Below are 16,524 nucleotides of genomic sequence, written 5' to 3'. Positions count from 1 at the left end.
TCTGTTTTCATGTCCATTCAGCCAGCTTCTGACCCCTCTGTCCTCTCATATCCTGTCCAGATGGGAGCTGCCCACATAGTCTCATATGTCTACTTGATCCAAGAAGCTTACTCCTCACCAGTATCATTTTCTATTCCATAGTTCAGTCCAACAATCCCTATCTGAAGAGTTGGTTTTGGGAATGGTTCCTGTCTTGGGCTAACAGAAGGTCTGGTGACCATGACCTCCAGAGTCCTTCCAGTCTCAGTCAGACCATCAAGTCTGGTCTTTTTATGAGAATTTGAGGTCTACATCCCATTGCTCTCCTGCTCCCTCAAGGATTCTCTGCTGTGTTGCCTGTCGAGGCAGTCATCAGTTGTCGCTGGGCACCATTTAGTTCTTCTGGTTTCAGGCTGATGTAGTCTTTGGTTTATGTGGTCCTTTCTGTCTCTTGGGCTTGTAATTACCTTGTGTCCTTGGTGTTCTTCATTCTCCTTTGATCCAGGTGGGTTTAGACCAATTGATGCATCTTAGATGGACACTTGCTAGTGTTTGAGACCCCAGATGCCACTCTCCAAAGTGGGACGCAGAATGTTTTCTTAATAGATTTTATTATGCCAATTGACTTAGATGTCCCCTGAAACCATGGTCCCCAAACACCAACCCCTGCTACGCTGGCCTTCAAAGCATTCAGTTTATTCAGGAAACTTCTTTGCTTTTGGTTTAGTCCAGTTGTGCTGACCTCTCCTGTATTGTGTGTTGTCTTTCCCTTCACCTAAAATAGTACTTATCTACAATCCAATTAGTGAAAACCCCTCTCCCTCCCTCCCTCCCCACTCTCATAACCATCAAAGAATATTTTCTTCCCTATTTAAACTATTTTTCAAGTTCTTATAATAGTGGTCTCATACAACATTTGTCTTTTTGCAACTAATTTCACTCAGCATGCCTTCCAGATTCCTCCATGTTATGAAATGTTTCAGATTCATCATTGTTCTTTATTGATGCGTAGTATTCCATTGTGTGACTATACCATAACTTATTTATCCATTCATCCATTGATGGGCACCTTGGTTGCTTCCATCTTTTTGCTATTGTAAACAGTGCTGCAATGAACATGGGTGTGCATATATCTGTTCGTATAAAGGCTCTTATTTCTCTAGGATATATTCCAAGGAGTGAGACTGCTGGATGGTAAGGTAGTTCTAATTTTTTAAGGAAGCGCCAAATCAATTTCCAAAGTGGTTGTACCATTTTATATTCCCACCAGCAGTATGTAACTGTTCTAGTCTCTCCACAGCCTCTCCAACATTTATTATTTTGTGTTTGTTGGATTAATGCCAGCCTTTTTGGAGTGAGATGTAATCTCATTGTAGTTTTGATTTGCATTTCTCTAATGGCTAATGATTGTGAACATTTCCTCATGTATCTGCTAGCTACCTGAATGTCTTCTTTAGTGAAGTGTCTATTCTTATCTTTTGCCCATCTTTTAGTTGGGTTACTTGTCTTTTTGCAGTTGAGTTTTTGCAGTATCATGTAGATTTTAGAGATCAGGCACTAATCGGAAATGTCACAGCTAAAAACTTTTTCCCAGTCTGTAGGTAGTCTTTTTACCCTTTTGGTGAAGTCTTTGGATGAGCATAGGTGTTTGATTTTTAGGAGCTCCCAGTTATCTAGTTTTTCTTCTGCATTCTTAATAATGTTCTGTATACTGGTTATGCCATGTATTAGAGCTCCTAGCGTTGTTCCTATTTTTTCTTTCATGATCTTCATCATTTTAGAGTTCATATTTAGGCCTTTGATCCATTTTGAGTTCGTTCTTGTGCATGGAGTGAGGTACGGGTCTTGTTTCATTTTTTTGCAGATGGATATCCAGTTATGCCAGCATCATTTGTTAAATAGACTGTCTTTTCCCCATTTAAGGGACTTTGGGTCTCTGTCAAATATCAGCTACTCATACATGGATGGATTTATGTCTGGATCCTCAATTCTCTTCCATTGGTCTATGTATCCGTTGTTGTAGCAGTACCAGGCTGTTTTGACGACTGTGGTGGTATAACAGGTTCTAAAATCAGATAGAGTGAGGCCTCCCACTTTGTTCTTCTTTTTCAGTAATGCTTTACTTATCTGGGGCCTCGTTCCTTTCCATATGAAGTTGGAGATTTGTTTCTCCATCTCGTTAAAAAATGTCATTGGATTTTGGATCGGAATTGCATTGTATCTATAGGTTGCTTTTGGTAGAACAGACATTTTTACAATGTTAAGTCTTCCTATCCATGAGCAAGGTATGTTTTTCCACTTACGTAGGTCTCTTTTGGTTTTTTGTAGTAGTGAAAAGGACAAATACTGATCCCACTTACATGAAATATCTAAAATAAGCAAACACACAGAGACCAAAGTTTATAAGTGGTTACCAGGGACTGGGGGGAGGAGGGAACGAGGAGTTATTACTGAAGGAGGACTGAGTTGCTGTTTGCCAAGAAAAAACAAAACCTGTTGCCGTCAAGTCGATTGTTACTCATAACAGGCCCTACATGACAGAGCAGAACTGCCCCCTCGAGTTTCCAAGGCGGGAATCTCTACAGCTGTTATTTTTAAAATGCAAAAATGTCACTTTATGGGCTAAGGAGCCCCTGACCTAAGCCATGGTGTTTTCGATCATCTCATACACATGTGAAAGCTGGACAGTGAATAAGGAAGATCAAAGAAGAATTGATGCCTTTGAATCATGGCGTTGACAAGAATATTGAATATACCATGGACTGCCAGAAGAACAAACAAATTTGTCTTGGACGAAGTACAGTCAGAATGCTCTTTAGAAGTAAGGATGGCAAAACTTAGCCTCACATACTTTGGACATGTTATCAAGAGGGACCAATCCCTGGAGAAGGACATCATGCTTGGTAAAACAGAGGGTCATCGAAAAAGATGAAGACTCTCAATGAGATGGACCGACCCAGCGGCTACACAACAGGCTCAAGCATAACAACGACTGTGAGAATGGCGCTGGACTGTGCAGGGTTGTGTTCTGTTGCACAGAGGGTTGCTATGAGTTAGAAGTGACTTGATGGCAGCTAACAACAATGACAATCTTCATGGAAGTAGATTGCAACATCTTTCTCCTGTGGAGCAGCTGGCGGGTTCGAACTGCTGGCCTTTCGGTTAACAGCCAAGTGTTTAATCACTGTACCACCAGGGCTCCTTAGTTTCCCTTTAGGGTAATGTAAAACTTTTGGAAACGATAGTGGTAACGGCTGCGCACCACTGTAAATACAATATCAGTGAATTAGACATTTCAAAACAGTTAAGATGGCAAGCTTTTTCTTACACACATTTTATTTTTTTTTTAAATAGCAAAAAAAAAAGGAGAGGTGGGCAGTTTGGAAACCACCAGAATGGGCCACTCGCGACTATCGCAGCCGCCCGACAGGTACACTTACCTGAGTCCCATCGTCCTTGGCTCTCTTGATGTTCTGGCGCCCATCCACCCAGTACATGAGCTTGTCCAGTGGGTCGTAGTCGACGGCCTTGACGTTCCTCAGCCCGTGCAGCGGCAGGATGAGGTCCGGGCTGTGGGGGTCATCGGGGATCACCCGACTGATGGAGCATTTCTGGCTGAACAGCAAGAAGGCTGTGGGTGCTGTAGAGAGGCAAACAGATGAGGGGCCTGCATGTCAGTGACATAAAGCTGGAGAAGGTGCCGGTGGGGGTGGATGGTGTCCTGGATTTTTTCATGCTCCCCAAAAATGTGTGTTGGAATCCTGACCCCTAGACCTGTGAAGGTAATCTCATTCGGAAATAGGATTTTATTTGTTATGTTAATGAGGCCCCCGTCTATGTAGGGTATCCTAAACCTAATCAGCTCTGAGAGTCATAAGGCGAATGGTGGAAAGATCGATGCCACATGGAGACTGCCTGGGAGCTGAGGAACACTGGGGCTATGGAAGCTGAGACAAGAACCTTCCCCCAGAGCCGACAGACAGAGAGCAAGTCTTCCCCTAGAGCCTGTGCCCTAAATTTGGACATCTAGCCTCCTGAACTGTGAGAAAACGAATTTCTGTTTTGTAAAGCCACCCACTTGTGGTATTTGTTTCAGCAGCGCTAGGGAACCCAGATGACGGCGTTCTGCCTAGACGTGTCTGCACATACTGGTTGTACGGGGAAAAGCGCCCGGAAGGACGTCGGGCTGCCTCTCTGGGGGGCAGGGGCTGGGGGAGTTCTGCTCTGTGTGAGAGCTGGCTTTGTTGTCAGAATATCTTACAATGGTGTGTGTTGTTTTTGAAATAGACATATTTATTTTTAAACCACGAAGATCTAAAAGAGTAGGAAGGTGATGGGAGTCTACTTCAAACTCACACCTGCAGATGTCTGTGAGGCTCCATGCCTCTGTCATGGGCTCGGTGCCTCTACATGCCTGAATGAACCGCCACGTACAGTAGAAGGGAATGGTATCACTAGGAGGGGACACCCCGCAGGGGCCAGAAAGCAGCACATACATGAGGCTCTGGAGCTGGGATGAGGCTGGGCCTGGGCCCTGATCCCAGGAAGGCCAGGGAGCTGCCAGCTGCCTCCACGGGAAAGCTTTGCTTTTCAGGGAGCCAGGGCTGGAGTGTTCCTCGGCCATCTCTTGACCCATGACACGAGGACGCCCAGCATCTCCTTTGCAGGAGGGCCAGAATATACGAGGGGTTCTCCCTCGTGGCAGCAAACAGAGGTCTAGAGACTTGAGCCAAGATGCCCACGTTTATAAGCTGCCTCACTGGGGAACATCTGGTGGTCACAAAGTTGCTGCAGCTGTCAGATGGTCACAGCTGGGCAGTTTGAAACCTGTCATCACCCAGGTTTGTGGCTGCTGCTCGCCCTCTGCAGCCTCCATTAGATTCAAGGTCATATCCCCTCCTCGAAGGGGCACAACAGGACCAGAGGGAGGCCCAGAGTATGGGGGGATGGGGCAGGCTCTGGTCCCTGCCCATCACACTAGCTGCAGGGCCTCGATTGAGCCCCTTCATCTTGCTGAGCCTCAGTTTCGCCACTGACACACCTGGGATAAATGCTATCAGTCCTGCTGACATCCAGGACCACTGTGAGGCTCAGACAAGGCCTCAGATGACAGCGAGCCTTATAAACTGAAGTTCTGTGCAGGGGTTGAACTGTAATTCTCTGCCGATGTCACACGGAGCCCTGGCGGGGTAATGGTTAAGTGTGTGGCTGCTAACCGAAAGGCTGGCAGTTCAAACCCACCCAGCAGCTCCGTGGAAGATAGGCCTGACAACCTGCTCCTGTAAAGATAAAGATTACAACCTAGAAAATCCTACAGGGCAGTTCTACTCTGTCATGTGGGATCGCCATGAGTCGCAATCAACTTGATGGCACATTACAACAACAAGCCGATGTCACAGTGGAAGAGCCTGTCAACAGGATGCACCTGTACTGCTTTGTGGGGCCGTGGAAAGCTGCCCTCAGACTCTCTGAGCCTCAGTCTTCTAATCCCTGAAATGGGAGCACAAGGCCCACTAATTCAGAGGGTTGGAGGATTAGAGTTGCTGACATGCATCACGAGAAGCCAGGTGCATGGTGGTGAAGAACAGCGACTCTGGGGTTAGCTGGCCTGGGTTCAAACCTAGCCCTCCACTCACCAGCTGTGTGGCCCTGGGCGGGTTACTTACCATCTCTGTGCTTCAAGTTTCTCACCTATGAAATGGGGACAGTAACACTCCCTATCTTACAGCCCTGGGTGGGGATGAAATGAGTTCCCATGGAAAGCACTCAGAACAGTGCCTGGCTCTGTAAGTGGGTGCTCTCCCCCAGGATCCAAAGACCTCCCCCCATGGAATCTGGCGGCCCAGGGCTCAGCCTATCTATTTGTGTCTTGATGGAGCAACAGGGCCTGAACACACCCTGGGCCCACCAGGTAGCGTTACACAGCTGGTGCAGTGCACAACCTGCTCAACCATCCATGTACAAGCAGCTACCCCAGATGAGCAGCTCCTTTCCACCTCAGCCCCAAGACAGCCTGTGCTAACATGGAGGCGAGGTGCGGGGGGAAGCCCAGCACGTACGGCTGCAGTTGCGGCTGCTGGGGTCCAGGGTGTAGTGTGAAGCGCAGCTGCAGCGGTGGCCGCCGGGGACGGCGAGGCACAGCTGCCCACACTGCCCGTTGTTCTGCACGCAGTCGTTGAGGCCGTCCTGTCGGGAGGAGTGGAACACCAGGATGTCCATCACGAAGTCCAGGTGGCCCTGGATGAGGGTGCGGTTCCGTCCGTTGGTCTTGTCGGCCCGCTCAATGCTATGCAGGTTCCAGTCGGTCCAGTAGATGTAGTCGCTGTACTGTGTCAGGCCGAAGGGGTGCGGGAGGTCATCGGCAATCACGATGCGCTCCTGGCCTGCGGGGGACACACGACGCAGCGTCAGCAGCTGCATAAAGTGCCCTGTCAGGCAAGCTGGCTTAGTCTGCCAGCCTCGTGTTGTGGATTGAACCGTGCCCTCCAGAAAGTTACGCTGAAGTCCTAACTCTGCACCTCTGGATGTGACCCTGTTTGGGAACAGCTGTTTTCTGTTGCTATGCTAATGAGGTCCTGCCACAGTACTTTTTGGGAGAAATACAGCCAGAATGTGCCTTAGAAGCAAGGATGATGAGACTTTGTGTCACATACTTTGGATATCTCATGAGGAGAGATCAGTCCCTGGAGAAGGACATCATGCTTAGTAAAGTAGAGGGTTAGCAAAAAAGAGGAAGACCCTCAATGAGGTGGATTGACACAGTGGCTGCAACAACGGGATAAACCATAACAATGATTGTAGGGATGGTGCAGGATCAGCAGTGCTGTGTTCTGTTGTGCACAGGGTCGCTATGAGTTGGAACCAACTCGAAGGTACCTAACACCACGAGAGAGTTGTTAGTTGCCGTCAAGCCGATTCTGACTCCTCGTGACCCAGTGTGTGCAGAGTAGAGCTGTGCTCCACAAGGCTTTCAATGGCTGATTTTTTGGAAGTAGGTCACCAGACCTGTCTTCCAAGGCACCTCTGGGTGGGTTCAAACCACCAACCTTTCAGGTTAGTAGTCGGGTGCCAAACCATTTGCGCCACTCAGGGACTCCAGAGTTGGGTGGGTCCTAAAATTAATCCCTTCTGAGGGGTGTCTTATAAAAAGAGCAGAACAGACACAGACGTGCAGGGGCAGGAGACCACGTTAGGATGGTCTATAAAGCAAGGAAGCCCAAGGACCGCCTGGGGCCACCCACAAGGCAGGACCTTCCCCTGGAACGGATGCCTGACTCAGACCTCTAGCCTCTAAAATGGTGAGATGATACATTTCTGTGATCCGTGTCAGAGCTTTAAAGCATTTAACCACTTAGAAAACTGGCAGGATCTACCAAAGCTGAGCATCCAGCTACGCTGTGACGCAGAAATTCCACTCCTGGGTGTCTACGCAAGAAAAACGCACGCCATGTCCACCGAGGAGTGTTGACAGCAGTTCTACACGTAACAGCCACAAGCTGGAAACAACCCGAACGCCCAGGATGGATAACAAGCCATGGTGTTATCGATAGCCTCATATGCACGTGAAAGCTGGACAATGAATAAGGAAGATCGAAGAAAATCGCCACCTTTGAATTACGGTGTTGGCTAAGACTATTGAATACACCATGGACTGCCAAAACAATGAACAAATCTGTCTTGGAAGAAGTACAGCCAGAATGCTCCTTAGAAGTGAGGACGGTGAGGCTTTGTCTCACATACTTTGGACATGTTATCAGGAGGGATCAGTCCCTGGAGAAGGACATCATGGTAAAGTAGAGGGTCAGAGAAAAAGAGGAAGACCCTCAATGAGATGGATTGACACAGTGGTTGCAACAATGGGCCCAAGCACAGCAACAATTGTGAGGATGGCGCAGGACATTCTGTTGTACACGGGGTGGCTATGAGTCAGAACCAACTCAATGGCACATAACAACAACCATCATATAACAGAAGCAATCCAGCAGTAACAAAGGTTAACAACAACATCAGTGAATCTGTCATTACGCTGAGTGAAAGAAGCAGACACAAAAGAGCACATGCTCTATGACCCCATTTATAGAAAGTTCTAGAACATCAAAATTAATACACGAAGACAGACGCCAGGTCAGTGGTTACCCCTGAGGAGGCTGGTGGGGCTGACCAGCCAGGGGCACTGGGGAGGGGAGACTTCTAGGGAACTGGAAACTTCTACAGCTTGATGAAGGTTTACATATATGTACATGGGTATGCACATAAAAATTATTCAACTTATCCACTTAAGGTTTTTACCCTTTACTGCATAAAGCTATACTCCCATAATTGTTAAAATTACCTTTTAAAGACACAGAATAATTTTAAAAACTAAACATTCTTAATAAAAAATATTTAAAAATTATTTTTATTTAAAAAGAACAACCCCCCAGGACAGCATAAGACTTACTAAGCAGTCGCGCTCATGGCGCATGTCCATATCTCCTACAGGGACAGGGGACTCAAAGGCCAGAGGGGCCCAGTGCAGTAGGGCTGAGAGGTGGCAGGCCCAGGGACCCCCGGCCCTGTAGGCCACCCCGTCCCTGGCTCTCATCACAAAGCACGGCCCCTCGGCCCACAGGACCCGCCGGTGCCTTACCCAGCATGTTGGACGACTCAATCATGTTCGTGTCCAGGTCGGTCCAGTAGAGGCGCTGGTCAGCATAGTCAATGGTCAGGTCATTGGCCCGGCCGACCTTGTCCACCAGCGTCATGCAGCTGGTCCCATCCATGAAGGCCCGCACAATCCTTGGCTTGCCGCCCCACTCGGTCCAGTAGATGTAGCTGGAACAGAACCGGGTGCACACTGAAAACCAACTTTACCCACAAATATGGCTGGCCTCTTTTCAGTTCCCAGAGGTAACCTCTAAAAAAAAACCTCTATACCCCTGCAATTCCCCAGGTGACTGGAGAGTCTTTGTTATTCGTGGTGGCCCTCCTTAATAATTCATTCTAAGGAGGTGACACAAATTGGGGGCTGGGCATACCAGAAAGACCCTTCACGTGATATGAGCCTGACCTCCACAGCATGGTGGTTAAGAACTTGGCTGTTAATCCAAAGGTCGGCAGTTCGAATCTACAAGGAGCTCTTTGGAAATCCTATGGGGGAGGTCTACTCTGTCCTATCAGGTTGCTATGAGTCGGGATTGACTCGAGGGCAACAGGTTCCGGGGAGGCAGGAGTTGGAGACTGAGTTCAGCCGCATGGGCGATGATTCAACCAATAAAGCTACACAGTGAGGCCCCAACAGCAACTGTGGACACGAGGTTCAGGTGTGCTTCCGGTCAGCATTACCCAGTATGATGTGCTGAAGGTAGCAGCCCTGACTCCAGGGGGAGAGGACAATGGCAGCTTCACGTTTGGGACCCTCCTAGACCTGACTGCACGGGTCTATCCCTTTGCTGGTTCTGATTTGTATCCCTTGGCTATAAGAAGACTGTAATCCTAAGTCTAGCGCTTTCTTGAGCTCTGTGAGTTGTAGCAGCAAATTATCTAACCTGAGTGGGTAATGGAACCTCTGAATTTGCAGTCAGCTGATCAGAAGTGAGGGTGGCCTGGGAACCCCAAAACTTGCAGCTGGTGTCAGAAGCGAGGGCAGTCTGTGGAGGAGTGGTCCCTTCACCTGTGAAGCTGGCTGAACTCGGTGTAGAGGGGGCAGGGTGGGTCCAGGTCAGCCCGCTCTTGCCACAGGGACAGAGAGCAACAGGGTGGAGGGGGCGCCCCCTCTCCCAAGCTCCCCTTTGCCAATGCTGATAAAGCTACATCAACATCCCTCCAGGCAGTGAGGGCGGGGTGAGAGCCTTGCTGAGCCCGAGGTACCGCACGGCAGGGGTAGCTTGTGCCTCACTGATTCCCGCAGCAGCTCACCTGTCAGGTAAGTGCTGCAACACCATTAACGACAAGAACACAGCACTCGGACAAGGCGGCCAAATCACAGCCAAGCGGGGACACTCATGCTCGGGACAAACGCCTCGCTGGACAGGACGCTGGGGTAACCAGGACTAACATGTGCAAACTGGGCGTGTGGTCGCCCTACTCAAGTGGGGAGAAAGTAAGACCCAAAGCACCAAGTGCAGGGGGTTCATCAGTGCAGGGCCAGGATTCAAACTCACCTCTGTGCTGCCCCCACCACCGGTTCCTCCTTCCCTTGCCTTCAGCAGACCCAGGAAAGGGAACACAATGACTTCTGAGAATTTTCTAAGTTTTACTTACCCTCTTGCTAAAGCCCAGACCCTTTCGCCTGAAGGCAAGTTTTGGGCGCTCCATACACTTCACACAGGCCTTAGGGGGTGAGCACCGCGTCCCCTGCACAGAACACTCAGGTCCATAGGGAGGTGCTGGCCCACACCTTTCTAGCCCCAGTGCCCCAGGCAGGGTCTCCAGCCCCACATGCAGCTCACGAGGTGGGCCTTACGCTGGGGCTGAAAGAAGTCTTTCTGGGTGGCCTGCAATCCCAGGGTACCACCGCCAGCTCTGAGGTGCAGCACCTGGCCAAGCAGTGCAACAAAAGGAACCAAGATAGGACTTCTGGCTCAGTGCTGCTCAGACCAGCAATGTGGCCTAGGGCGAGGCACTCAGTTTCTCTGTGCCTCAGTTTCCACGTCTATAAAGTCAGGGTCAAAAGTTCCCACCCCTGCAGGCTCCCTGGTGAGATCACACACACAAGAAAGTCCCTGGAGCAGCGCCAGGTCCACCAGCTTCCACTCCGCTCCGCCTTTGTGAAATGAACCAGATGATGCCCAAGGGTCCTGCCAGCTTCAGGGCTGGTGGCAGCCAGTGAAAATCTAGCCACAGAGTGGCCCCTCGGCCCTGTACAAGGCAGGCAGCCCCCTCGCCTGGGCCTGCTTGTCAAAATCAGTTCCGACCCCTCTATGGCGAGTTCAGACAAACTTTACAGGGGAAGGGCACAGTCCTCCACAGGCCACCCTCATTTCAGACACCAGCTGCAAGTTTGGGGGCCCCCAGGTCATCCTCACTTCTGACCACCAAACCTGTTGCCATCGAGTCAGTTCCACTTCTGACCAGCTGGCTACAAATAAGGTGGGAGGGATGTAAGGACAGCCTTACCGGATGTTCGGAAAATGGCAGCGTAGTCGTTTGCGCAGGCTTCTGGTCCCCCGCCTGGACTGCCTAGTCAGAAGCCTGGGGCCCTGATAATGGAGACGGGAAACTGAGCCCCTCTCTCTCCCAGCTGCTTCTCTTCGTTGGGGAAACTTCCTCCCTGTTCTGGGTACACAGTAAACATTCTCTCTGCTTTGCACATGTGTGCGTTAAATGGCACCTGCCAGCCTCACTTCTCCATCTGTTTCTGGTGGGGAGGGAACGAGGTCCCTCACCTGCGGCAGGAGACGAGTATGCACACACCACCAGCCCTGCTTCAGCCTGGAGAGTGACCCACTGGCTACGGGGGACAGACACCACCACTGACGCGGATCTTGCTACGTCTCTTCTCTGTGTGAGTAAAGCCTTCTTCCCGGGCTTGTACGTAAGTTGCGCTCTCGTTGGCGGCCCTGGACCTTGGCCCAACATTTGGAGCTGTGAGTTGGCGCAGATAAAAACAGCCCTTACCCTTTGGTGGGATCCAGGGCCAGTGACCTCGGGTTGTCCAAGTCCCTCCAGACAAGGACCTGTCGAAACTGCCCGTCCAGCCGGGCCACTTCGATCCTGTTGGTCCCGGTGTCAGCCCAGTAGAGGTTCTTGCCCATCCAGTCAACAGCCATGCCTTCTGGGTAGTCAAGACCAAACTCAATCACGTGCTCCACTGAGCTCCCGTTCATGAAGGCTCGGCTGATGGTCTGGAGGGGGTGAGAAGGAAAGCACCACAGTTAGGAACCAACACCCCATGCAGACATCTAACCACCTGCAGTGACCACTGACCATGTGGGTTAGATTGCCATGCACATTCGAGACTCAGCAAAGTATGGCCTTGCAGAAAACAGTCTGACAATAAACATATCATGAGTTTTAAAAATACTTGTGCGCCCTTCAGCCAGTAATCTCACTCCTGAAACTTTATTTCAAGGACCTAACGGAAATACAAAAGATGAAGAACTATTGAAAATACAAAAAAGGCTTTACACACAGAGATGTTTATTGCCACAGTATTGTTCACGACTGGGAGAACTGGAAGAAACCAAAACATTGGTAATGAGGAAATGGTTAAGTATATCTGTGTGGTGCAGCATTTTACATATTGGAAAAAATGATGTTAAAAAGTTTGTAATAGTTTAAGAAAATACTTGTTATAATGTTTAGTGATGAAGAAGAATTGACGCCTTTGAAGTATGGCATTGGCGAAGAATACTGAATATACCATGGACTGCCAAAAGAATGAACAAATCTGTCTCAGAAGAAGTAGAGCCAGAACGCTCCTTAGAAGCAAGGATGGCGAGACTCCCGTACTTCAGACATGTTATCAGGAGGGACCAGTCCCTGGAAAAGCACATCATGCTGGTAAAGTAGAGAGTCAGCAAAAAGAGGAAGACCCTCAATGAGATGGATTCACACAGTGGCTGCAACAGTGGGCTCAAGCATAACAAGGATTGTGAGGATGGTGCAGGACCGGTCAGTGTTTCGTCCTGTTGTACACAGGGCCACTGTGAGTCGCAACGGGCTTGACAGCACCTAACGACAACAACAACGTTAAATGAAAAGATCAGGATATAGAATTGTACATAGCATACGACTCTGACTACTCTTTCCTACTTTTGCCGGAAAAGAGACCTGGATGAAATATACTGAAATGTCAGCAGTGGTTGACTCTGGCTGGTGGGGTGATGGGTGATTTTCATTTTCTTCTTTATACCTCCCTGTCTATTTCCCATTTTCTACAATGAATCCTGCAGTTGTTGGGTGTCATCAAGTCAATTCTGACTCATAGCGACCCCATATGACAGAGTAGAATTGCCCCATAGAGTTTTTTTTTTGTTTTTTTATAATTTTTATTGTGCTTTAAGTGAAAGTTTACAAATCAAGTCAGTCTCTCACACAAAATCCCATATACACCTTGCTACACGCTCCTAATTACTCTCCCCCTAATGAGACAGTCTGCTCCCTCCACTCTCTCTTTTCATGTCCATTTCATCAGCTTCTAACCCCTCCACCCTGTCATCTCCCCTCCAGGCAGGAGATGCCAACATAGTCTCAAGTGTCTGCCTGATCCAAGAAGCTCGCTCCTCACCAGCATCCCTCTCCAGCCCATCGTCCAGTCCAATCCACGTCTGAAGAGTTGGCTTCGGGAATGGTTCCTGTCCTGGGGCAACAGAAGGTCTGGGGGCCATGACCACCGGGGTCCTTCTAGTCTCAGTCAGACCATTAAGTCTGGTCTCTTTATGAGAATTTGGGGTCTGCATCCCACTGCTTTCCTGCTCCCTCAGGGGTTCCCTGTTGTGTTTCCCCCACTAGAGTTTTCTTGGCTGTAATCTCTATGGAAGCAGACCCTCAGGTCTTTCTCCCACAGAGCCAATGGGTGGGTTTGAACCACCAACCTTTCGGTTAGCAGTCAAGTGCTTAACTATTGTGCACCCAGGGCTCCTTCAATGAATCCTAGTGACTTTTAAAATCAGAAAAGTCTTTAAAAGATACATAATATTAATAGTAGAATAAAAGGTATCTGATTAAACTGTTTCAGTTGTACAGTACTTTAGAATGAGGGTCAACCTCTTCTGCAAAGGGGCAGATAGTGATGTTTTTACGCTTCATGGGCCAAAGGGATCCGTCGCCAACTATTCAATCTGAAACATAAAAGTAGTCTCAGAAAATACATAAACAAATGGGCTTGGCTGTGTTCCAATGAAACTTTATTTACAAAATCAGGCACCCGGCCCAAAGACCAGTTTACCAAGCCTTGTTAGAAGATGAAAAAGTATTTCCCTGTATCTACGCAGGATGTTTACACTTGAAGTATGAATAAAGAGTTTGCCAAGCAAATGGGCATTGGCGAGGGAGTGGGAGGGGGCAAGCTGAGACAATGTCGATTTATAGCAAACGCTTCATGTAACAGCAAGCACTCTAGAAAAGACCATTTGTGTGTCTACTGGGTCTGCTAATTATAATCATTCATATTTGTCTATTCAATTAGTTTGAATCGAGTTACAATAAATATAGTTCCTTAAAAATAAAACCGTTAAGGCAGTAACAGTCTAGCCAAGGCTCTCAAACGTAACCTGTGTGTGTATGAGGCCCAGCGCCCCGTACCTTCAGGCTGACATCCGTCCAGTAGATGTGATTGCTGGACACGTCAAAGTCCAGCGCGGAGGCCTCCTTGACGCCCGTGAGGGGGATAGCCACGTCGTTGTTGGTGGTCTCGAGCGAGATCCTGTGGATGGCGGCTCGGCTGGTAAACACGAGGAAGGCCTCGGGGACAATGCATGTCTTTAGGTCGCTCAGCAGCTCCAGGCCGATGGGGCAGCCGCACTTGGTGGCGTGGGGTGTGAAAAAGCACAGGTGGCTGCAGCCCCCGTTCCTGTCCGCACACGGGTTGGTTCCTAGAAGCAAACATACAGGCACTAAACGCCAACAACCCATCAAAGAGATTCTCGGTCGTGTGCAACTTTACTTCAGCCAGGTGTCACCTGGGGACAGTAGTGGGGGTGGTAGAGGACAGCCCCAGACGATGGGTCAGAAAACCATGGTTCTGCCCTTGCAGGGGCGGATTATCCAATAGGCAAGGTAAGCCCGGTGCTTCCCTTGCTTACCAGATCACCTAAAGTGAACAATCTCGCATTTTTTTCACCTCATTGAAGATACTGCTTCTAGGTATGGCTGGCATCTGTCTCATTCCCAACCTCACAGCATCTTCCTACAGTCAAATTTACAGTCCCTGACGGGCAGATGACTCAACCAGCAAGGTAAGCAGGGGCGTACTTGTGCATACTTACTAATCCGCAGTGACCAATTTCACATGGGTTTGATGGGGTGAATCGAAATAACGCTTCTCAGCAGTGACGGGGCAAGTCAGCTCCTCCCAGGGCGTCAGCCCCTCACTGCTAACCAGACTGGCCCCCGAGATTCCCACCCTGATGCTTCTCCAATGCCATGTCAGCTGCCAAGGAACTCAGAGTCCCTAGGACAGTCAAAGGCTCAAAGGCGCCCTCTTTTATTAAAGCGGATGGCACTTAGCACGTTCGTTTATTTTTGGCCAGCCCGTTAATCTCACTCATCTACTGAAGCGCTATTAAAATTGGCTTTAATTTCGTGTTAAGTATTCGAGCTAGAAAAAAAATGCCTTTCCCATCTCCCTCAGCAAATCCTGGGATTCAAGAGGGGGAAGAAAAAAAAAAGAGAGATAAACCCAATTTCTGAACTGTAAGTCACAATCCCATAGAGACATCCTTTCTGCTCTGAGTTTCATTTTTTTGTTTTTTAAAGAATCAATCACAGGTGGGCCGACTTTCCACAAGGGGTGATGAAGGTTTTTTTTTTTTTCCATCTCTCTTTAAAATTCCTATGAAAATATATACAGCACAAACTTTGGCAATTCAGCATTTTTCAGGTGTAGGATCTCGTGGTATCAATTACACTAACGCTGTGCAAACATCACCTGTAACCGTGGCCAGGCTTCCCACCCTCAGAAACGTAAATTCACTGCTTCTCACACAATGCCTCCCCCTGCCTGCCCCGCTCACCACCAATAAACTGTGGTCTCTATACATTTGCCTGTTCTCGTGATTTCAGACAAGTGGGATCCTGCGATATTTGTCCTTTGGTGTCTGACTTATTTCACTCAGCATTTTCAGGGTCCACACACACCGTAGCAGGTATCAGGACTTCGTTTCTCTTTATGGCTGAGTAATACTCCATTGAAAGGATGCCTGACGTTTTGTTTACCCATTCATCCGATAAACCCGTGCTGAGGGTGGCATCTGTGGATTTAACGATCTTTGCACGGATGCCACACAGGCTGCAACTAAAGACCTGTACCACTGCCCCCCGTATCACCCCACACTGCCTCTCCTCCAGGCCTCTGCTCAGCTGGTCCTTCTGCAGAGCAAATCCTGCCCCTACTTGTTCCTAAGTTCCAAGCACAGTATTTTACTTTTAAAATCAAACTTACTTTATTTTCATATTTTAGAGCAAAAAAAAAAAAAAAAACTAGCTGCCATCGAGTTGACTCTGGCTCACGGCAACCCACGTGTGTCAGAGCGGAAACGTGCTCCGTATGGTTTCCGATGGCTAGCTTTTCAGAAGTACATCACGGGCCTTTCTTCTGAGGCACTTCTGGGTGGACTCGAACTGCCAAACTCTCAGTTAGCAGCCGAGCACTTAAACCATTTGCGCCACCCACGGACTCCATTTTAAAGCCAGGCATCCCTGAATCAGAACCATGGTGGCACAGTGGTTAAGAGCTTGGCTGTTAACCTAAAGGCTGGCAGTTCGGATCCACCAGGCACTCCTTGGAAACCCTATGGGGCAATTCTACTCTGTCCTGTAGGGTCACTAGGAGTCGGAATGGACTCAACGGCAACAAGTTGGGTTTTTTTTTTTTTAACCCCGAAATCATCACAGCTATAGTCA

At 48.8% G+C, this 16,524-nt stretch overlaps 1 protein-coding gene across 2 annotated transcripts in view; it reads right to left on the bottom strand.

The window, feature by feature from the left end:
- LRP5 (LDL receptor related protein 5) overlaps positions 1–16,524 on the bottom strand; it is a 131,392-nt gene that overhangs the window by 31,602 nt on the left and 83,266 nt on the right. For both annotated transcript variants that reach the window (XM_049892662.1, XM_049892663.1), the window contains exons 9-13: positions 14,206–14,495; positions 11,578–11,804; positions 8,609–8,793; positions 6,039–6,362; positions 3,420–3,619 (exon numbers count right to left, since the gene is read on the bottom strand). In XM_049892662.1, the coding sequence (XP_049748619.1) occupies positions 3,420–3,619; positions 6,039–6,362; positions 8,609–8,793; positions 11,578–11,804; positions 14,206–14,495 (1,226 nt within the window). The remainder of the gene's footprint in view (positions 1–3,419; positions 3,620–6,038; positions 6,363–8,608; positions 8,794–11,577; positions 11,805–14,205; positions 14,496–16,524) is intronic.

The sequence above is a fragment of the Elephas maximus genome, chromosome 7 (genome assembly GCF_024166365.1).
Source record: "Elephas maximus indicus isolate mEleMax1 chromosome 7, mEleMax1 primary haplotype, whole genome shotgun sequence".
Lineage (NCBI taxonomy): Eukaryota > Metazoa > Chordata > Mammalia > Proboscidea > Elephantidae > Elephas > Elephas maximus.
This window is presented reverse-complemented; position numbering and strand designations above follow the sequence as displayed.